The sequence below is a fragment of the Semicossyphus pulcher genome, unplaced genomic scaffold, assembly GCF_022749685.1.
Source record: "Semicossyphus pulcher isolate SPU_LCO1_2020_fin unplaced genomic scaffold, fSemPul1.0.p SCAF_16, whole genome shotgun sequence".
Classification (NCBI taxonomy): Eukaryota; Metazoa; Chordata; class Actinopteri; order Labriformes; family Labridae; genus Semicossyphus; species Semicossyphus pulcher.
Window position 1 is genome coordinate 16706360 of NW_027211670.1, and position 22395 is coordinate 16728754.

A 22395-nucleotide genomic window follows, 5' to 3' on the forward strand; every position below is an offset into this window, starting at 1 on the left:
ATAAATCTTTAAAGTTTAGAATTACTGTATACTGCAGAATTAAAAACGCAGCAGTACCTACTTTTCACCAGTAGATGTCGCAGTTCTCCAGCTTGAGCCCAGCCCTGTGTTGCTGATTTCTACGTGCGCATCTACTCTGCACATTACCGCCTTGTGTTGTCAACAGTAAATGCTAACCAGCGCAAAGCCAGGGCGAAATGATTTCCAACAAGCCTGTGTTATTGCAGCAAACTCTATTGCGGTTTCTTCAGAAGCTTGTGCGATGCCATTTAGCTGGCTAGCTCCATAAACACGTTTCTGTGTCGTCCTCTGTTACATCTCGGTCCGGGTGAGTGAGCGTGAGGCGCACGCATTGATCAAGCTAGCAGGTAGCATGCTAGCTAACATTAGCTGGAGATGAATTAGCCTTTTGGGCAGGGTTGTTGTGGTTGAAGAAATGAGGGTTTGGCTTGGTTTCATGTCTACCTCAGGCATGTTTGTGATTACATACGCCGTCAATCACCTAATTGGTTTATTATCTTACAACATATTGAGACAATTACTGTAATTAGCTCCGTGCTCCTCCTTGTTGGTAGCCATTGATGTGGGTTAACTTGCAGGTGGATGGTTTTTACTGGAGGGAGTTACTAACAGTCTATAACGAGTTTTAGCTGTTCTGTAAACCAGAGAGTCAACGTAGTATGTGATGCATTAAGAGTCAGACATGCTAACATTGTGTACAAGTATTTGTAATTGACAATACAGAGTTTAGAGACAGGGTTTGTTTGTGTCTAGCACTGAAATCACTCCATGTCCGGGGGAATATGTCTGCTCCTTCACCCACACTTTGCAGGATGTAGTTTCCATTGTGCAAAATGATCTTAGTAAACTCTTTTCTTCTCAAATATCTGCTTTAGTTGTAAATGCTCAGCTTGCCCTTGGAGCTCGGGAATAATTTTAAAATGGATTATTACTTATATATTTGTTGAAAGGTGCAAAAGCTCTTTTCTGTCTATGTGGCACTCTTGTCTTTTTTGGGATTAGTATTGCTGATTCAGTGGAAATAGAGTGCCTACTTCTTCTTAAGTCAATAAGGAACTGACACAGACAGCTTAGCAGTTGTTTGAGTTGCACTTATACATGTTGATGTTCTTTCCTCCAGCTGTCAGAGTGAGGACGAAATGACACAACAGAGCGTCCGCCGCTGGACGCCCAAACACGTCGCCAAGTGGCTGAAGGAAGAGGGCTTCTGTGACTATGTTGACCTTCTGTGCAACAAGCACCGACTGGACGGCACCAGTCTGCTCGCCCTCAGCGAGTACGACCTCCGCTCGCCGCCTCTGGAGCTCAAAGTGCTGGGGGACATCAAGCGTCTTATGGTGTCCATCCGCAAACTACAGAAACAGAATATAGACGTTTTGGAGGAGCTGGGTCTCCCCTTTGACGGCCACTCTCCCACAGGCTCGGGAGGCAGTTTGGACTGGCTGTGTAACGGAGACCCGGGCAGAGACTGTGACAGCACTGACACAGCACCAGTGGGAGAGGAGTATCACCAGTACACTAACGGGAAGTACAAGCAGCAGACGAGGCGTCTGGATCCAGAGTACTGGAAGACGGTGCTGAGCTCCATCTATGTGGTGTTTGTGTTTGGATTCACCTCCTTCGTCATGGTTATAGTGCATGAGAGGGTGCCTGACATGCGAACATACCCTCCGCTGCCTGATATTTTCCTTGACAGGTGAGTGTGTGACAGCTAAGACACACTTAAGCCTTATTTTTAAGTACTTTTAAGTAGCCTTTAAGTACACAACACAACAAAAACATTCGTCTGCTGTGAAATGCCGTCGGGAGAGTGAAACACAAATATACATTTTGATCGTCTGTCAGAATATCACACCAGATGGTGGACATTGTAATTGCCCTACTTCCTTGTAGCATGTTTCTATTATTGTCCTCACTTATTCCTGATGGGGTAGCTGTGATTCAAAGAGATCTTTGAGAGGTTTTTAAAGTGACCTACTTTGAAGTGAAACACAGCTTTGAACCCGTCATGGAAATGTTATGTTTTTAATCTGGGGATAATACCTGTGTGTGTTTGGCAAGATAGAGATAAGAAATTATGTTTGAACATAGAAATTAGATTCTCTTTGAAATATTTAAACTTGAATAAGTTATCAGGGTCTTTATAAGGACTCAGACTAAAGTTCAGACACCCAAAGATATACGACTAAGGCTGGGCGATGTGGGAAAAAAAAGATAATTATTTATATTGATATTAATCTTGGTAGACATTTGAGGAGTATCCTGATAATGAAGGAGGCCTGAATAAACCATATGGTTCATTAGTTAAACTTTAAAATATAGTTTATTAACATGCACTAGCTGAGCTGCCACTAGAGTCCTTGCAGTTGACATTGTCATAGCCCAGACACAAGCCTCTTTCCCACTGGTCAAAAAACCCGCTAACACCCGGCTTTTTTGCTTAGTGGGAAAGGTTACAATCGGCATTCAGACCCAGGTCAAATGACTCTGCTGTAGACCTTGGTAATTATTGCCTCGGCTCCGATCGGCAACGATGGGAACACGAAACCTGTGTCAATACGCTAATCTCCGCCCCCTTTCCAGCGCGATGCTATGACGCACATTGAAGTTCCGGCCGCTGTCGCGTTAATACAGAAGAACAACATACAACGGCGAATTTGTTCTTTGTTTCGTTTGTTCGTCCCCGTTTCTGGCGAGTTTCTGATGTCAGACGGTGATGCAACAGAGAAGAGACTGAAAGGAGTATACTCCATTGGCAGTGGGAAAAGAGACAATCAGCATTTATTAGCGGGTCTCCATAGGTCTGTAAAACCTGTGGCAACATGCTAATTTTGGTGGGAAAGGGGTATCAGTGAGCTGGACAAAGAGGGAGACCGCAGGGTTTTGAAGTAATTTAAACAATAACTTTTTGAAATGAATACAAAGAAAACCTAAGAAATGTATCTGCAGTTTGTGTGCTGGTGTTGTACAGGCAAATCAATGTCATCAAACCAAAAGGTATGGTGATGGGAGCAAAGAGAGAGAGAATGAGGCTGAGAAGCCAGCTTAAATGCACCAGGCCTAGCCTGCTCAGGTACAAATCATCAGGGTAACTAGTTCTGCCCAACTCAACCTGCAAGGAAAAGACACACAGGACAGCAGTAGGACTGCTGACACGGTCAGAGGTCGTCACAACGTCATGTTACCATTTTTCACCAACAGTTTCCTCATCTTTGGAGGTCAATTCCCGTGTTCCACTCGTTTTTCTTCCTCTTTTAAAGACGACATCCACTTTCTTCACTGCAGCTCAAACAATTATTTGCAGTGAAATGTGATATGTGTAATATTAATGACAACAAAAATATTTAACTTTGATACATTTTGTTTCTTAATTCAACAGTGTGCCTAGAATACCATGGGCCTTCGCAATGGCTGAAGCATGTGGAGTGATCCTCTGTAACATCTGGCTGCTGGTTCTGCTGCTCCATAAACACAGGTAGAGTCCTGACAGTCTTTCACCTCAGTGCCGCAGCGTGTCCCTTAAATCAACACCACATGAAGACCTGTGTTTAACTGTTTCTCCTGTCTTGTAGGTCCATCCTTCTGCGGCGCTTGTGCAGCCTGATGGGGACGGTGTTCATGCTTCGATGTATCACCATGTTTGTCACCTCCCTGTCTGTGCCAGGACAGCACCTGCAGTGCTCAGGAAAGGTAACATACTGTGAATTGTTTGTGCATCTGTTGTTAAGCACTACATCTCTGCCTCTCGCAGTGCTGATAGTTTCACTTCCTCTCCTCCTTCTAGATGTACGGGGACATGTGGGCCAAACTGCAGCGAGCTGTGGCCATCTGGAGCGGCTTTGGGATGACCCTGACAGGAGTTCATACATGTGGGGACTACATGTTCAGCGGCCACACTGTGGTGCTCACCATGCTCAACTTCTTTGTCACAGAGTGTGAGTAGAGTCTCAGGCTATTTGTAGTTTTAGGTTAAATCACCATGGAATAACTGATTATAGCTAATCATAAGTGCATTTGTGAATGTCATGTCTCGTTCAGAATCGTGAGGTTTGAAATGTAGACTGCAGATCTGAAGATTTTTTAGACAATCCACCTGTATAGTCTCGTCGTATTTCTGAAGGATCAATGTCCTTGACTGGAAAACGGTAGTATTTCACTTCAGCGTCTCTTGCTGGGCCGTTCCTTTCAGAGGGAGGGGCACAATGCATGCTGGGTGTTGTAGGAATGTAGAATGGGCGAAACCACGAGCTGTTTGTACAACTTTCTCCACAGCTATGGCGCCAATTTCAAATATTATTGCTTCTATCGATTACAGAGAACACCAGCTTTAACTGACAGTGGCTTTATCCAGGGGCGAACTGCTCCTTTAAGATACCAAAGTTGACCCTTTAAACATAATTTATGGTCCTCGTTCTGTTATGTTGTAAATCATTAAAGACTTAATAACATAATATAGGGCTAAACTAAGACACTTTTAATCTTTTAAGGGATATTTTTCTGCTGTTGATTGGGTTGTGAACGTTGTTAGAGTGTCGTATCCAAATGATCAAAATGTATCTAAAATCATAAAGTGTTTTGTGTTTCTCACAGGATTGAGCTTAAGCTGGATTTTCCACTAAATGAGATAATAGCTCTGTTTTTACTTTGTTTTAAGACAGTTAGAGGTTAACAGGCACAGGCACAGCCGCAGCAACAGCGAACCATGTTTGCCTTTGTTGCCATCTTGTGTCCGTTCCTGGTATTACAATATAACAGAGAAGAAACCTGAGATAAATAGTCTGCCACTAAAGGATTTTAATTATTATTTTTTAACTCCAAAAAACAAGAACAAAACCAGATTTGTTTCATGTGTTTGTTTTTCTTTGTTTGACAGACACCCCACGGAGCTGGAACTTCATCCACACCTTGTCCTGGGTCCTGAACCTCTTCGGCATCTTCTTCATCTTGGCTGCCCATGAACACTACTCCATCGACGTGTTCATAGCCTTCTACATCACCACCAGACTCTTCCTGTACTACCACACTCTGGCCAACACCCGGGCCTACCAGCAGAGTCGACGAGCTCGCATCTGGTTCCCCATGTTCTCCTTCTTTGAGTGCAACGTCAACGGGCCCGTCCCTAACGAGTACTGCTGGCCTTTCTCTAGACCGGCTATGATGAGGAGGCTGATTGGATAATGAACAGCGTCAGCAGTGCTGTCTAAAACTTTGTAGCCTGTGCTGTTTTGTCTGCTTTGTCAAGTTGCCAACTGAAGCGGGGTGAGATATCTTCAACAAACACTGATGTGGTCCTGAAAGCACCGAGGCCTGATGGAATACACAAAACCATACTTTGTTATAGTCTAGGACTCATCTTTTCCCCTGCTTCCCCTGTCACCCTCTCAGGCGGGTTTAAGAGAACAGTCTCATCTACACTCAGTTTCATTTAAAGATGAACACAGTGGTGTCTCATTGTATGGCTGCTTATTTTCCCTCTAAAGGGATTTCATTTTACGTAGGATTTACTACATTTTCAGTTACACAGTAGTTAAAAAATACTAGTGTTCAGACCAAATGCTCGTAATGCTCCTGCAAGTATGGCCTCTGTAGTGTTTTTTGGAGTATTTCCCAAACTGTGAGTACAAGCCCTTAAAAACCAAGTGTAGTAACACTAGTGCTAATTGTTTGAAGCAATGACTGTATATATAGAAGGACGACGCGTCTCCATCTGCTCTCGTTGTACGAAATTGGTGCCAAAACAGCCCCTGTGACGGGCGCCGCCATCTCGCGATGGTGACATAATTTGGAGCCAGAGTTGCGCATTAGACATCGGCGGGTGGAGCCGCTGTAGCCACTTCTGCTAACCAAAACACACACTTAAATTACTGAAAAAAACAGCAAGGATCCGGCACGTCGGCGTATTTAACAGCAGAACAGCTTCTTGGGTTTGGCTTCACTTTTCGGGAGCTGTCATGTCGTTCATCTTTTATACAGTCTGTGGTTTTAAGCTGGAGTCAAGTAACAGATATGTACTTTAGGAACGTACCATAGAGTAGTAAAGATGTTGAATCGTCAAGCTCCATGTGCCCACAGATAGCAACCTCAAGAGTTTTTTTAAACCCCTCAACTTTATTGATAACACTTAAACTGAAACTGGGGATATGTTTTTACTTAATTTCTGAATCCATGAAAATTGTATTTGTGTTTTGTCTGAGCACATCATTAGATAGCATATGATGAAAGAAAGCTGCCTCAAAAGTTCTCAGCAGTTTGCTAGTTTTGGTGCGATCATAATACCTAATCATTAAGGTTGGGATCTGGATTATTGACTGAATGTTTTATTATGTTTTACCTCTAAGTTCTCATTATGTAATTTATAAAAACATCCCTCAATGGACTACCGTTAAAGCAATATGTAAAGATCCATATTTTACTGATGCTCTTCTGAGCATAGCAAGATATTGTTCATGACGTTGAGACAGATCTTTGCCATTATTCAAAAGTTCTCTCCATTCCAGAAGCCTGTGCTTTGATATGACAATATAACAAAAGGTTGACGACTACTTCCTGGTCAGTTAAAGATTCAGTAGAGTAAAACTGAGCTTTGTTTGTATTGATCACTTAGCTTGCCTTTTCCTTACTAGACCTAGAACAGATACATTCAAGAAAAAAAGAAAGTCACTATCAGCCAAAAATCATGGAAACAAAGATTTTTTCCAGCTGTCTTAAAAATAATTCCATTTGCCAATTACCTTGAGTGTTACGATAAGTTTGTCCGTATAAAAATGTCCAAAATGTTTACTGTGAAATAGTTGTAAAGTGCTTTTTATTTCATCATCATAGTGTAAATGACCAGACGTAGTTCATTATGAGCTCTCCATGATGATAATCCTTTAACATGAATCTGTAGTAATAGTTCTAGAAGGACCTTTAAATTTGTAAGTATTTGTTAATATTAATTTATTTAATTTTGTAAATGTTGATAGGTATTTTTATATTTCATATACAGTGTTATAGCAACATGCACATGGAGAAATATGTTTACAGTTGCTCTTAACTATGTATTTGTTTGAAACACAATGTGCTTTTTAAGTGTAATGTTGATTTCAGATTGGCCTCTACATTTCATTGAGTGATACTTGCCACTAGTAAGGATATGATGTCAGTGATATGGTCATAACAGCATGTTAGAAACAGGATTCTTAGAAACCGAGTTGACGGTCTACAGCACGTCCTTTCATTAACGAGTGACGATGTTTTGTTGATACGCTCGTGCAAAGCCACAAAACTAGTTTCATGTCTCGTTCAGTCATTCCCATCATTAAAGAGCTGAAATCAAAGCCAAGGTGCTTCTGTCTTTTTCCCCACTCACTGCACAACCGCAATGAACAACTGTTATAGATACATACTATGCATATGCATTCTTCAGCATGAGATATGATTGGTTTACAAAATTGTTAAAAGCTTATGTTTACTGTGAAGTGCAGGACATAAGTAGTATAATAATTCTTTAAAAGTAAAATAATTCTGTGACACGTAGAACTGAATAGCTAAAAAGATGATTTACACTACCAGGCAAAAGTCTGGACACACTTTCCCATTCACTTTTATGAGAAAATGTGTCCAAACTTTTGACTGGTTGTGTAGTTCTGTAGTTATTTATAATTACACAGGTGCACAAAATTATAACTAGCATAACAAGAACCACTGACTATAACTACGTTTCACATTTACTTACAGTTACTACTAATTATGACACCAGTGATAGGGAAAATACAAAAGTAGTAAAATACTGCATTGTAGTTGTTTACTCTAGTATACATTAGTTATATGTGTAACTTTAAAGTTGTATTTTATTATATCCCTTTGTTATTGTCATTTTCTTTTTAATTTGTTTGTGGTAACACAAATAAAGCTAGGTATTATGTTACATTCATATATAATATAAAGAACTGAAACTGTACATCTATGCTAACATACACGTATTGGTTACCATGGTTATTTGGATGTCTTCCTCTTGCCAGTGTGCTGGTAGCAAACATTGGGCACTGAAAATTTAATTTTTCACAAATGTCAATAAATACAATTGCTGTTTCCAAACCACAGAACAATAATTAAATTAATCGACAAGAAATTACAAAATTTTCCACATAGCTGTGATTTCAAACAGGCACAAAATAAACAGCTATATTTGGGGTCCTGCGGCGCCGAGGTCAGCAGGGTGGTTGTTGCGGTGTCTCCTCCATATCGTCCTACACCGGTGCCTGCTGCTTTATCTGCTGCTTTTTCTGTTTCACAACTAGACAGCAAAATCCCCAACAACAGTAACACTCGGTGAGTAACAGGCCGCATACTTACTGAGGTTATCCTGTGGTGAATTTTGTTGGACTTTTTGTCGGAAAGGTGGTCATCAACCGTCCCATTTGCTAGCTAGAAAAACGCCCCCTATCACCCTCATGTGATCAAACTCCTTCAAAATACTTAAGCAGGCGCACCATTGACTGTAATATTTGTTGTAATTGAGGAAGGTTCACACCTGTTAAATAGTAAAACTACGCACGAGCAAACCTCAACTGCGCGTGCATCGATTGACAGAAAATTCGTAATTTTTAAGGTTTTTAAGTTTTAGCATTATTTCTTATAAAGGAAAAGGGTTGTCCTGTAAACAGCTGCTTTACTTGACCATTACGAATTATATTAATGAATAACAGTTAAGTAAAATGCACGCATTAAGTGTGGTTTTGCAAGGTATACCATGGCCTCTCTAGCCCTTATATTACCGCCGTGTTCCTGGATACTGTAAGCAGTCTGTTTCAGAGAAACCTTCAGTCTAACCTTGACAATGAGGTGACGTGACACCAGAACCTGAGAGTCATGGAGAGCGTATGACTGTAAATAAAGTGACCCAGGTGTCAGACAATACAAACATGTTTATACAATATTATAACTGATGTTGGAGTTTAACATTACTCAAACAGAACCAGTAACTTATTGTTGTCAAAGCTGTAGCCAAGAATATCCAAGTTCTACAACTGCCCCCTCTCCCAATTATTATTATTAGAAGATGGATTTTTCATACCTTTAGTTTTCTCATGTATTTACCCATCACCTGCTGGTATAGCTTGTTAATAATAACAATGATGACATGGTTTAATTTTGATGGCCCAAAAATAGAAAATTTCAATTAAATTAGGTCAAAATAATAATGATAAAAAGGGGAATACTAAAGTGGCTTCAGGGGCTTTTACACAAATTCCTAGAAAATATACAGAGGACATGACCTTGTTGTCTTAACACTTTCTCTCCTTGAAAGGCATCATCACTTTGCATATTTCTTGCTTTTTTCTTCACAAACTCAGTTACAACAAGTCAGTGCATGTATAGTCTGCCTTTGTCACTATTTAACCTCTGATATCGCTTTTCTGTGACAGGTAAAATGGCAGTTCCTCCTACATATGCAGACCTTGGAAAATCAGCGAAGGACATCTTCAATAAGGGATATGGTAACTGGAAACAACATAAAAGGCAGTTTCATAAGTGTGTAATGACTGACCCTCAGAGGACAGGATGACTGTTTGAAATGCATCACAAAGCCCAAGATGAAGTCACTCAATCTCATTGTTCTTGCAGGTTTTGGACTGGTTAAGCTGGATGTGAAGACCAAGTCTTCAAGTGGAGTGGTGCGTTTAACTATTAATATACAGAAGTGTATTGTGTATGAACAGCTGGTTTAACGTTATCAGCGTACACGAAGAACCGATTATGTTGTTGTTTAAGTAACAGCTGTACCACGAAACCGATTAGAAAAATAGCTTATCCATCAGAGAGCATTAATGAGGTTAATTTTCAACTGTTGAATTGCTGGTTGAATTTATTTCTTTTTGTGTCCACTTTAGGAGTTTAAAACATCCGGATCATCCAACGTAGACACCAGCAAGGTCACTGGAACCCTGGAAACCAAGTACAAGTGGTCCGAGTATGGGCTGACGTTCACAGAGAAGTGGACCACGGAGAACACACTTGGGACAGAAATCTGTGTAGAGGATCAGGTAAATTGAATTTCTAATATATTGCTGATCATCACCATGATAAAAACGCTCCTCATGAAAGTTTGACTGATGGAATAATCTTCTTCAGATCACCAAGGGGCTGAAACTTACATTTGACACTACGTTTTCACCAAACACTGGGTAAGCTACAATTTATTTGTTCATCGTAAAGATTTGCAATCTTTGCATAGAGAACTATTCTAACGCAACTTTGTTTTTAACAGCAAGAAGAGCGGAAAGGTGAAGACAGCTTATAAAAGGGAATACCTTAACGTGGGTGTGGATGTGGATTTAGATTTCGCTGGTCCTACTATCCATGGAGCAGCAGTGGCCGGCTACGAGGGCTGGCTTGCTGGCTACCAGATGACCTTTGACTCGGCCAAATCCAAGATGACCCAGAGCAACTTTGCAGTTGGTTACAAGACCGGAGACTTCCAGCTTCACACCAATGTGTACGTTTATTGGATCAGTTCATAATGTACCCAAAAGGACGACGAACATAACTATAGAGTAACACAAATGGCTGTACAAAGAACTAAATGTGATTACAATGTGTTTTTTGTGAAAGGTGAAACTGAAATATAGTTGCATGCAAGTGACGTTTTCTGTTTTTTAATCTCAGAAATGACGGTTCAGAGTTTGGTGGATCCATTTACCAGAAGGTGAACGACAACCTGGAGACTGCCGTGAATCTGGCCTGGACAGCAGGCAACAATGGCACCCGCTTTGGGATTGCTGCAAAATACCAGTTAGACTCCAGTGCTGCCATATCAGTAAGTGTCTTCCTCTCATATACTTCCCCTTTGGTCGACAGGATAGCCCAAAATGTGTCAACAAGTTGAAATTTCGTAAGAAATTACTCAAGCCCTTTTTTCACTGCTGTTCCACCACAGCGGCAGAACGAAGCTCTGCCCTCAGGCTGCCTTTGCCATTTTACATTGAATCAAGCAACGTCGGCGTAAAGCCGCACCAGTGTTGGTTTTTACATTGCGTTCTGGCATTGCAGAAGCAAAACGTGCGCGAGATGTAAACACAGTGCGTTCTTCAAATACACACACGCGGTGCTGTTCTGCCCAGCCGGCCCCGCTTTTTACCCTGACGTCAATAGGCCTCTATTACTACCTACGATGCTGGCTCAAAGGCAGAACGACTTCGCCCCACCGTGCGTTCTCCATGGAAGACGAAACGTAACAGTGGCGTAATAACCCCGCCTTGAACTGGCAGTGTAAAAGGGGCTTATGACTTCTACTATTGATTTGATATAGGGCCCCTAGCAGCAGAAATTTCATACCGTGCATTTAAAAACAACTGCGAAAGTTTATCAAATCATAATTTAATTAAAAATGTAGATGTTTGTGGGCTGCACAATTGTGCCACAGCTGTCACCTCCTCTTTCGGACTCCAGTGCAGATGTAGTGGACCTTTCTGTGTTAGGTTTGCATGTTCTCCCCGTGCATGCGTGGGTTCCCTCTGGGTACTTCAGCTTCCTCCCACAGTCCCCATTTAACCTAGACTCTAAAAATTGCCTGTAGGTGTGAATGTGAGCATGAAAGGTTGCCTGTCTCTATGTGTCAGCCCTGTGATTGACTGGCGATCAGTCCAGGGTGTACCCTGACTCTCGCCCAATGACAGCTGGGATAGGCTCCAGCTCCCCTGCGACCCTGAACAGGATAAACAGTATAGATAATGGATGGATGGATGTAGATATTTGTGTGGCATTGCTGTCTGTACTCTTTGAAGGCTATTCTAAACACTTTGTTTGTTCTTCAGGCGAAGGTGAATAATGCAAGCTTGGTAGGAATTGGATACACCCAGACTCTGCGACCTGGTGAGAATTTTTAGTCTAATATGCAACACCTATAAACACAATAGACCTCACTTTCAGTAACTTGAAAAACATATCTGGATATCTTCTTTTTAGGTATGAAGCTAGTCCTCTCTGCACTGGTGGATGGGAAGAATATCAATGCTGGTGGGCACAAACTTGGTCTGGGTCTGGAGCTGGAGGCATGAGGACCTGCTCCGCCGTTTCATTAGAAGAAGAGGAATATCAGCTGAGTCTGACCCCGAGCGCTCACGTCTGGTCAGAAACAGATGTTCTAAAAATGAAGATAAAGCCAAAACAAAATAAGAATCCCAATTCTCCAGCACTGCTAGGATGTAAACCTTTCCACCAGCCTCCTTCGGTTGTGGTTACAATTATGGTACTAGTCATGTTTCAGTCTTATATTTATGAATCAGTAACTCCTTCTGCCCATTTATCCTCTATAGTGAAAGGAATTCCCTCCTCTGGGTGCATTAAGTCTGGGAATGGTTTCAAAACGCTTGTTACTTTGCTGAAGTGTGATCATGTAGAATGTAAATCTAAGCTGTTATTTTGCACAGTAGAATATACACTTATTTAAGCTCTTTCTCCTTTATTTGCACATTTTATTTGTATTTTGGTAGTAAAGCTCTGCCTGCTGGAAGAGTTTTTCCAACGGAATATATTTATCATGACTGAAGCCAGTGTATTCTCTGGTCTTCACCTATCTTTTTAGAGAGGCTTTATGATGCTGTGTGGTGAGTTTGGCACCTCTGCTACCTTAAATACCTGCTTCTTAGTTGCAAGACAATGCTTAATGGATTCTCCTCTCCTCAATGTGACTTGAGTGAAAGAATATCTGAATGAATCCACCTTTCTTTCCTTTTTTGAGGACACTAATCAGGAAGTGGTTTGTTTGTTGGCGTGTGTCTAACCTTTGCAATAAAGTCCTTAAATCCACCATCATCTCTCCTGTCATTTGATCAACATAATAAGACAGCTTGGAGAACTGTATGAAAATGGCTCCTTTTAATGACAAAAAAAAGCATCCTATTTTATTCAAATGCACTTGTAAGTGTAAAACGGATAATCATAAAGGTTGTCCGGGTTTTAAGTAAAAAACTGGCATTGAAATAACTAGAAAATAGTGTTCAAATCATTAACTTGTCAGACATCTGTACTATAGTTTGACAGCCACTGTGAGGCCGTCTCCCACTGTGAGCATGCTCAGGCTGATTCGAGTATCTTTGTGCAGCTTCTTGTTCAGCTTGTCAATGGCCACAGTGTCCGCATCATCAGGGGATGGATTCAGCACCTTTCCACCCCAAAGCACCTGCAGGACCAGAAAAAAAAAGTTTGGAGGATGAGCTACTTAAAATATACAGATGTCAACTTTAATAATTGTCATGTGTGAAGCCCTTACATTGTCGATAGTAATGATGCCCCCTTTCCTCATGAGTTGCAGAGACTTTTCAAAGTAGCTGTCATAGTTAACTTTATCTGCATCAATGAAGACGAAGTCAAATGTTTCAGCCTGGCCAGCAGCCAAGAGGTCATCTGAAAAAGAACAAACAGAGAGGTTATTTCAACTGAAACTTAAAGAAATAATTAAGATATGAACACTTTGTCTTCAAAGAAAATGTCTAGATTTAAAAAAACAAAAAACAGGTCCCCTCATTAAAGTTTAATGAATCCATTGACAAAACTTTTTGACAGCAATGCTTTAATGATAATGAATATGAATTACGTTAGTTACTTTATTGATCACAAAAAAATAAAAATATACATATAAATCAGTGCGTTTAAAACCGTAGTAGACTATATAAATCATAGGTATAAATAAGGGTAAAAAAAAGGTAAAGCAGGGTCATGTGATCCCAATGACTTCTTCGGTGATTAACGCACGTAACGTCACACTACGTCATCACGGTGACGCAGTCTACAAGCGGGTGATTCAAGTTGAAAAATCTCCGAAAACTTCGCAAAAACGCTTAAACACGTCTGTGTATTCAAGTAACTATAAAAACTCAGACTTACATATTTGCAAACAGTGAAGAATAGAGAGAAGAGCAGCAAATGGAACTCGTTCGCGGGACAACTTGGAAAACAGGTACGAAAAACTTAGCCGTTAGCTACCACACGGGGGTCTGAAGTTAGCGGTGTTGCTAGCTTAGCTGCATATGTTTAGCCAAAAACGCAGCTGCTTGCTAAATGGCCCTGATAGTTGTGAAAAATTGTAATTATGGAAATTGAATTCAGTTCATCATATCACTAGTTAAGATTAGTTTGGATTGAACTTTATTTTCCTTATATTGAGACAAAGAAATGCAGTTTTAGTATCTAACCAGAAATGCAAAAAGCAGTCAAGTGTGGAGTAGTGTACACTTTAATAACAGGCTAATATTTAGGATCAGAAGGTGTAGATATGACCAGGCTAACATATAAACAGTATGAGAACCTCATAGATACAATGACAGTAGTGTTTAGAGGATCTTAACAGGATACAGAAAATAGGTTTTGACTAAACCCCATCTTTAATTCATACTCATCATCAATTAATACCCGTCTTCAGTCTAAAACCCCAGCTAAAGTAATGACAGCAACAGAGAGATTACAGCAGCTGTAGATGTCAAATATCATAAATGTATATTTTCAGGGAAATGGAGTCATCCACAAGCCCTCTGTGTTGACTTTTGTTACTTTGTGACAGCACCAAAAAAACATCTTAACATCTCCTGTCCATATTTTAGAACATTATGTTAGTTAAGAAAAGAGATATATTACTGTACCAAGAGTTTTCAATGCTGGCTGGATGCGTAGATCAATTTTATTTTCAACTTCAGCCTGCAAAGAAAAAGACACAAATATTTGAAAAAGTAAAGGGCAGCAGGTTAGTTTTCTAATGACAGATGAAAAACGATGTGATGCAGTACATCCTGGCCCAGCAGTTGTCTTTTGCACTCAAACCGAGCTGCAGCGCGTCTGTTACCTGGTGTATGTAAAGCACTCAGCAGTATGGGAACAATACAGCAGTATTACACAGTATTGCAGTATTATTTCATCACCCCATGATAATACAGTCTTTGGACAAATGATAAAACATTTATTATGTGAGTGATACCTCTTTCCAAAAGGGCTTGGCAATGTTGGTGTAGGTCTCACTGATATCACATGCCACCATGACTCCATCGTCAGGCAGAGCCAATGCAATGTTCAGTGTGTTGTAACCTGTGTACACTCCTGCAATGATAGGTCACTGAAATCAGCATTATCTGCGACAACATACGGGGAAAAATGTATGCTGTAGCGCAGCTCCAAATAACATTTGTGTAGATTGTGTTTACATGCAGTTAAGTGACTGTCAGCTTTCTGAAGAAATCTAATGTTTTAAATCACATGTACACAGATACCCTAATAACTTTAGTCCTTTTTGATTTCTTAAAAAAAAGTGTCTTGGCCCCGATGCTGTGTAGGGCAGTTGGTCAGGTCGGACCTGTTACTTATTGCACAGTTATGTGGCAGTAAGAGGCATTTCTAGTTGGCAATGTAAATGAACTACAGTTGGAGTAGTTGGTTTTAATTTAGCCTTGATCTTCCTGCGTCTTTAAAAAAGAGCGCATGCTGAACAGCCCCAAAGCTGTTACCAGCTCCAGGATCAGCACCTTGGAGAGAGCAACGTAGCGTCAGTCTCGACAATTGTGCTACTATAAAGTTGGTGGTTTGCAGGCTGGGTTGGGTGGTGCATTAACATTTATTTTACAGTTTAGTTGGTGGTTTTTATTGCTTTATATACATTATTTTATAAATATGTAGTTTAAAATAGTCGGACACAGAAAAAACTGATTTTAGACCAACTAGGTTACTACAGTACATGTGCACACAATATCCTGTGCAAACTGACCTTGATTTATGTGTGTGTAAAGATACTTTGTGTCTCACCAGGGTAAGGTTTGTAGATAACAGATGTTTTTACAGATATACATGGTTCAAAGACTAGACGTGATAAATCAGAGACACTTACCAATCTCTAATGCTTTCTTGGCTTTTATTAGTCTTGCCAGATTGGCCATGAACTGTGACTGCTCACAGGCGACCATCATGCCGTTCATGGAGTCTTCCATTGTCCTCTGGAAGCAATAAGCAGAAATGAGTTACATTAGTTTCACAAATTACACAGCAAAGCTTTATTACATCCTATGACTGGAAGCGCTTTATTGTGCCAGAGCACAGCAGTATTCAGGACACCAACACATCCTTACCAGCCTGAGCTTCGTCAGAACCGGATGCTCCCTCATGGAGTGATTGAGGACGTACTGCATCAGGGGGTTTTCTTTGCCCTCGCAATGGCTTTTGGAGATGCTCATTCTCGAAGATTTCTTTTTCCCTGAGGGCGAACATGAACCAAGAAACAATTACAATCATCTTAAGAGCACAATGACGCCATGGGACCTCCCTTCCAGCCTATACATCTTCCAGAAATCTGGCATCTGTTCCAGTTATTGTACAGTAGCTTAATTTGATTCAGAGAAGATAAAACTTAAATGATCTCAGTTGGTAAATGCAGTTATTGCACTATAAGCAACAGATCCAGATAAAGAAATGAATACTGGAAATTGTTAGACAATACAGCACGACATCCTTAGGGCAACACACTGAATCAGTCATGACCTCTTTGTCTCTATGTTTCTGGTTTGCGTAGGCATCAAATGATTTCCAATATAAACCTGGTAGCTTTATTGCTTGGATTACATCCATCGCTGGTTAATATTTACTTTTGTGTAAAGGCTTTATAGTTTTATATTAACTGTGTCATTAATGGGGTCAACAGAAACAAAAATGGCAAATGAAGAAACTAGTTTAGACTTTGTTCTGGCCAGTATGTACTGAGAGTTAATCTGTGCAGCTGTTTAAACCTGAGGCCAGTGCCAAAACATTTTATCATACTCTCTGAGGTAACATTAAGTTATGTTTTCATTTATATATTTATAGCTCAACTGTAATATTTACACACATGCAAGTTTTCATAACTTGGCAATGTATGTGATTTAATGTTTAACAGGTATATGACGTAATGTCTCCTGGCAAAAAATTGCTTTTAAGTAGCTTACGTTATCTAAGACTCATATTTAGGTCACTCAGTGCAGAATTGTTTGGTTTGCATACAATTCTGTGAGAATAGTTTAAAAATACCTTAGATACTTAGTTTAGATATCTTACTAATGTTAAAGAATTAAATTAAATACAATTTCCCCTGTGTACACATAATTAACACTAACTAACACTGGTTTGTTTTTAGTCTTCATTTAAAATTATAAATAAAGTTTCCGTTTTTTTGTTCTTTCTTTATAGTATTAAGACTTAACTGTAATGGTCTCATGTTTGGACATTTTTCTATCAGAGTAGGGTAACTTGTTTGCTAAAAACACTGTTGTTAAACTTATTTTCTCTTGAAAACAAAACAAACAAAAAAAATTGACCACTGAACCTACTTTAAGAATATTAACGGTACAAAAAAGCCACGATTTAAAAGACAAAACAAACGAATCCAAAGGCTGTTCTTTCACTCTGCCCACTTGTGATGTAAGCTTACACACACCTCACAGCAGACATGTTACCTTGGTGTAGTCGCTACGTTATAAAGCTTTTAAGTAACGTCTTAAGGCTTAAACACGTTCAGCCTTACCAATTAAATACCCGGTGACAAAAACAACTCCCAGTGTGACGGACCCAACCAGGGCCTCTTTAGACATAGTACGAAAAGACATACCGGTAGCTGTAACTATGGTACCACAAGATCTAACTGACCCCGGCTAAGCTCAATCACTTCCGCATTGGCTGAGCCTGGTACCGTAATACTGCGAATACAGGCGGCGCTGGAGATAACAACATGGGAGGTTTCTGCTGCGTCTCCGTCAGCGCGCTGTGCTTTTAACCGTCTGTCTACTTGTTTTGCAACGAATAAATGATTAAAATGCAAAACAAACTGTGTAACGAATCCAACTAAGGACAATCACACGGTGCAAAGGTATTACAAGAGACCGATTCTTCCTTGACAGATGTCTTCGAATAAAACAGGTCACAGATACTTGAGACACGCAATGTTTTCCTCATACAGCTGTAAACCATTACATGGAAAAACAACTCACCAACAAGTTGCGTCTACGGTCTGCTGGATCTCAGAGGGCGATCTGCTTCCTGTGCAACGGACCTTACAAATTCAGTCGTTTATGTAGACATAATCTCAGTCATATGACCGGCAGAAGGTCTTATGATTGGGTTGTTAATCGGACGCCCATTGTTGTGATTCACTGCTGCGTGCAAGCGAATGCCCCCATTTATATGGTAATATGTCAGCAGGTATTACAGTTTAGCAATTGAATGGATGAAGTATCCACATCCTTTTCTAAAGTAATAGTATCAGTAGGGAATTAGTTTTGTTTGTAGGGAAGAAGTTCTGCGTTGAACACTAAAGCACTTTGAATTGTCTTGTTGCTTAAATGTGCTATATAAATAAACTTGCCTTGCCTTGCCTTATACTTATTAAAGTGCAGAAAAAAGCATGAAACTATAAATAAGAATTGGAAGGACCTTTTAATGCAGAATGATCCCAATATGAGTTATTTTATTTTTACATACAGTATATTGCATAATTGGATTACTATTATTATTACACTTGTATTAAGATGTAAATAGCAGCCATCTGCTGTCTTAATCTGTATGGGAGCTAATAACAGCTGTCAGATTAATGTAATGTTATTAGCTATGGAGAAATGTCTCCCCAAGGCAAAAATACAAGTAAAATACAAAATATAAAGAAATATTGATTATGTAAACACAACACATCTATTGTCAGTTTATAAAATCTTTATATTCCAAATTTTGAATCCATTTTAACCCCAGCAACATGAGTGAAACCTTTTCTGCCCAAACCCAGATAGTGATTACACTAAATGAATAGTTTCTGTGTGTCAGTGTCAGTCATGAACAGATAATGACTGTAATTGGACCGTCTGCTGCTCTGCTGATAGCACTTTATAACAGACACACGCATGTCCTTTGTGAGATCCAAGTCACATGATGAAACTTAAGACTACAAAGCCTACGTTATCCAACTGTGGAACCACTATCACAAAGTCCTAACAGGAACAATCCTCTTGTGACATCATAATATAAACACAAAATGTGATAATTAGTAGTTATAACTAATAGGCAGTTCACATTGTACCCACATTGTTTCTCTGTTACTTGCAAAATGAATACAAAGGATTTATACTGTTAATATGATAAAACAAGACAATTTATTCTCACAATGATAAATTAAGTAATTAAAGTAATCTGAAGATGACAATGCAATCAGCTTCATCTCTAAATATAAACACACTCCTGCTGTCTCTCAGGGACTCCAGTAGCTTCTTATTTAAGGAATTATTTAAATAATTGAAACTATTATGATGTAAAAGTGAATGAATCTTCTCTATACGTTATGCATGTCAGATAGAAGGACATAGTGAGAAACTTCTGTTATATATGACGATGATTTACCTCTAAAACATGGCATGTTTGATGGCAGGAAGGTGCATTCAGGTGCTGTACAGAAAACTGAGCTTTGTTAAACAACAAAAAAAAATCTTTAAAACGTAATAAACCTCTTTTACAGGGCAGATTTATTATAAACAATAACAAAATATCAATCAATCAATCAATCAATCAAACAGTTTTGTATCACACTTTCCATACATTTAAAAATGCAGCACAAAGTGCTTTAAACAGACAGAAAATAAAAACCAAAAGAAACTGAGGAAACGCTATCATGAATTCATAATGAGGAAACACTGGAGGTACAATTAAAGTGTGAAAACTCAAAATAGCAGAATAAAATGGTGAACATAAATAAGATAATAAAAGATTAAAAGGTTATCCATAAAAATAAACTAGAATATGATAATAAAGCACTTGATAACATAATAAAACACTAAAAATACATAAATAAATAATGATTAACAAAATTAAAACTAGAGTAAAGTAATAAAACACAAAAATAAGACCATAATACTTAATGAATAGTGTATTATTCTTTATATGAATCACTAAAACAGACTAAGATGATAAAAATAAATTAGTAAATAAATAAAGTTAAATGAAGTAAAGTTCAGTTAAAAACCAGGCTTAAAAGGTAGGTCTTTAGTTTGCTTTTGAATATGTTGACATTCTGTGCTGCCCCACAGACGGGGGCCATAATGATAAGAACTCAAATGATCTCAGTGGGTAAATGTAGTTATTGCAACAGATCCAGATAAAGAAATGAATACCTAAAATTGTCAGACAATATAGCAGCACATCCTGAGGGCAACACACTGAATCAGTCATGTCAAACGTTCTCGTGACCTTTTTTTCTCTATGTTTCCGGTTTAGTAGGCATGAAATGATTTCCAATATAAACCTGGTATCTTTATTGCTTGGATTACATCCATCGCTGGTTAATATTTACTTTTGTGTAAAAGCTTTCTGGTTTTGTATCAACAGTGCCATTAATCGGGTCGGCAGAAGCAAGAATGGCAAGTGAAGAAACTAGTTTAGGATAAAACACAACGAATATAAATGAATCAGTAAAACAGACGAAGATGCGACCTTGAGTGTCCTGAAAGGCGCTTCTAAATAAAATGTATTATTATTATTGTTATTATTATTATTATCAATAAGTAAATTAATAAAGTTAAAGTAAAGTTCAGTTTAAAGCCAGACTAAAAAGGTAGGTCTTCCACAGGCGGGGGCCGTAATGATAAAAAGATGCCTCACCGTACGTTTTGGTTCTGACTTTTGGCACACTTAAAAGCCGACTACCTGAAGACCTGAGGGTTCTCACAGGCTCATAGGTTAAAAACAGATCTGATCAATCGGTGGGAGCCGAACCATTAAGAGCTTTAAAAACCACCACGATTCTAAAACACAAAATATGTGATTGCCTGACTGTAAGAGTTTAAAACAACTCAAAGTGACATTAAAACAGAAGTAAAGACGTGTAGTATATGTGTTCAGACAGAGAGTGGCAGTGTTGTCAAAGCAATAAAGCTTTGAAACAAGCAATGAAACATTTTGACTGTGCCTCCTCCAGTAAAAAACATGATGATATTGACTCAGATAATCAACAACTGTTCTTTTGAATGTTTTTTATTGTCCTTGCATCTGTTTCTTTAAATGTGGTCTATATGGTTGACCTTTAACAACAGAATACCTCTGGTTTGGTAAATTAAGGACCAAATCCTACTTCATGTTTCGACCCCAGTGTCAGTATAAAAGAGAAAGCTCAGTATGTCTTAAAGCCTCCTGTACATTACAGACCATGTGATTGGTTTGCACGCTGTCTGCGTGTGTGACCCAGGATCTGTTCATGAAGCTGTGTTTACAACTGCCCAAAGGGAGTCATGACTTCAGACAAATGTGCTTTGTGTGAACACGTATAGGGGAGGTAGCATGACAGACACACTGATGCCCTGATGATGGCTGTAGCTTGGTTGCATCTGTGTGAAACATATGAGCAGGGGTCAGAAACAGATCACAGCATTAACCATAGTAAAAGGATAGAGAGGTTCCTTTTTCTTTAGTGTGCCATATGGAGTTTATTTCTTAAGGAGTCTCTTGGCAATTTTTTGAAAGGCAAACATGTTTAGATTAGTGCTGTGTGTTGAAGAAATATGGTTAAACGATACTATCATGCTACAGGGGTTACAATTCTGTATAGTAATACACTGCGATCAAAATAATATATTGTGTTTTTTAAGATGTCTTTTTAGAACTTTCTTTAACTTTTTGTTATCTGAGAAATGGAGGTAACATTTGCCGACATCATTACAAAAATTAAGCCTTGCATGGAAACTATTGATTTAATATCTATATACTGTTTCTGAGAATCACAAAACATCATATTATTTTACTCAATATAATCGTGTATCAATATTTTCTTACAGTCTGAGTTAACATTGTTGCATCTGACTTTGAGAGCTACTGTTATTAATCACATTTTTCACCGTACTTTAATTTAAAAATTAAATATATAAGTGGGAAATCACGGTTGCATATGAAGTTTTGAAAGCTTTATTTTTTGTACATTTTTTAAATTTGTATTTTTTATTGTGCGAAGAACGTGCTGTACAGGAGGGACACAGCTTCACAGGGTATTGCAGGCAGGTGATGAACAATGACCAAAGCTGCGACAGCAGAAAAGAAAGCAGCAACAATGACAAAGACAAGCAAAAAACTCAAAACACACACTCGCACAAAAAAGAAAACAAACAAAAACCCTAAATAAATAACAATTATAATAGTTTGAGTGAGTGATTTAAGAATGTAATAACTGAAATGAGATGAGCCCTTGAAAGACTTTCATATGAATAAAGGTCAGAAAGATTTCGAGCTTGTAAAATAATGTTCACAAATAGTTTTTCACGTTTTTGTGCGCATGTGAAAAAAATTATCTACATTTGTGAAAAGTTTGCGTTTGTGAGTTTGTAAATAATAAGATAAAATTTGCAAATGTGTAAAACG

General features: G+C 39.0%; 3 protein-coding genes across 4 annotated transcripts; 2 read left to right on the forward strand and 1 right to left on the reverse strand.

Annotated features, from left to right (window-relative positions):
- Positions 1-164: 164 nt before the first annotated feature.
- On the forward strand, positions 165-7326 carry LOC138593513 (sphingomyelin synthase-related protein 1-like). The gene is made up of 6 exons (XM_069664547.1): positions 165-328; positions 1142-1717; positions 3401-3496; positions 3594-3711; positions 3806-3956; positions 4895-7326. Exons 2-6 carry the CDS (start codon positions 1161-1163, stop codon positions 5197-5199), a joined length of 1227 nt encoding a protein of 408 aa, XP_069520648.1. The 5' UTR covers positions 165-328; positions 1142-1160; the 3' UTR covers positions 5200-7326.
- A 900-nt stretch (positions 7327-8226) lies between these two features.
- Positions 8227-12813, forward strand: LOC138593160 (voltage-dependent anion-selective channel protein 2-like). The gene is made up of 9 exons (XM_069664044.1): positions 8227-8334; positions 9432-9503; positions 9631-9680; positions 9897-10049; positions 10138-10190; positions 10274-10501; positions 10672-10822; positions 11820-11877; positions 11971-12813. The coding sequence occupies exons 2-9, from the start codon at positions 9437-9439 to the stop codon at positions 12060-12062; spliced, it is 852 nt and encodes a 283-aa protein (XP_069520145.1). The 5' UTR covers positions 8227-8334; positions 9432-9436; the 3' UTR covers positions 12063-12813.
- Positions 12814-12860: 47 nt separating this feature from the next.
- Positions 12861-18087, reverse strand: LOC138593725 (catechol O-methyltransferase domain-containing protein 1-like). 2 transcript variants are annotated; one of them, XM_069664815.1, is made up of 7 exons: positions 18000-18087; positions 16113-16237; positions 15875-15980; positions 14975-15093; positions 14643-14697; positions 13277-13410; positions 12861-13186 (listed from the first exon to the last, which is right to left on the reverse strand). In XM_069664815.1, exons 2-7 carry the CDS (start codon positions 16215-16217, stop codon positions 13034-13036), a joined length of 672 nt encoding a protein of 223 aa, XP_069520916.1. In that variant the 5' UTR covers positions 16218-16237; positions 18000-18087; the 3' UTR covers positions 12861-13033. The 2 variants fall into 2 exon arrangements, with proteins under 2 accessions (XP_069520916.1, XP_069520915.1); XM_069664814.1 differs by lacking the exon at positions 18000-18087 and adding an exon at positions 17537-17618.
- Between the last annotated feature and the right edge of the window lie 4308 nt (positions 18088-22395).

What these genes read in the sequence shown, in the direction of transcription:
- LOC138593513 (XM_069664547.1), top strand. Translation starts at nt 1,161, where the DNA reads ATGACACAACAGAGCGTCCGCCGCTGGACGCCCAAACACGTCGCCAAG. An exon ending in CCTGATATTTTCCTTGACAG is followed by an intron (nt 1,718 to 3,400) that starts GTGAGTGTGTGA and finishes TTAATTCAACAG; the next exon opens with TGTGCCTAGAATACCATGGG. An exon ending in CTGCTGCTCCATAAACACAG is followed by an intron (nt 3,497 to 3,593) that starts GTAGAGTCCTGA and finishes CCTGTCTTGTAG; the next exon opens with GTCCATCCTTCTGCGGCGCT.
- LOC138593160 (XM_069664044.1), top strand. Translation starts at nt 9,437, where the DNA reads ATGGCAGTTCCTCCTACATATGCAGACCTTGGAAAATCAGCGAAGGAC. An exon ending in CATCTTCAATAAGGGATATG is followed by an intron (nt 9,504 to 9,630) that starts GTAACTGGAAAC and finishes TTGTTCTTGCAG; the next exon opens with GTTTTGGACTGGTTAAGCTG. An exon ending in ACTCCAGTGCTGCCATATCA is followed by an intron (nt 10,823 to 11,819) that starts GTAAGTGTCTTC and finishes TTTGTTCTTCAG; the next exon opens with GCGAAGGTGAATAATGCAAG.
- LOC138593725 (XM_069664814.1), bottom strand. Translation starts at nt 17,618, where the DNA reads ATGTCTTTTCGTACTATGTCTAAAGAGGCCCTGGTTGGGTCCGTCACA. An exon ending in CAAGAAAGCATTAGAGATTG is followed by an intron (nt 15,094 to 15,874) that starts GTAAGTGTCTCT and finishes CTATCATTGCAG; the next exon opens with GAGTGTACACAGGTTACAAC. An exon ending in CCAAGCCCTTTTGGAAAGAG is followed by an intron (nt 14,698 to 14,974) that starts GTATCACTCACA and finishes TTTTCTTTGCAG; the next exon opens with GCTGAAGTTGAAAATAAAAT.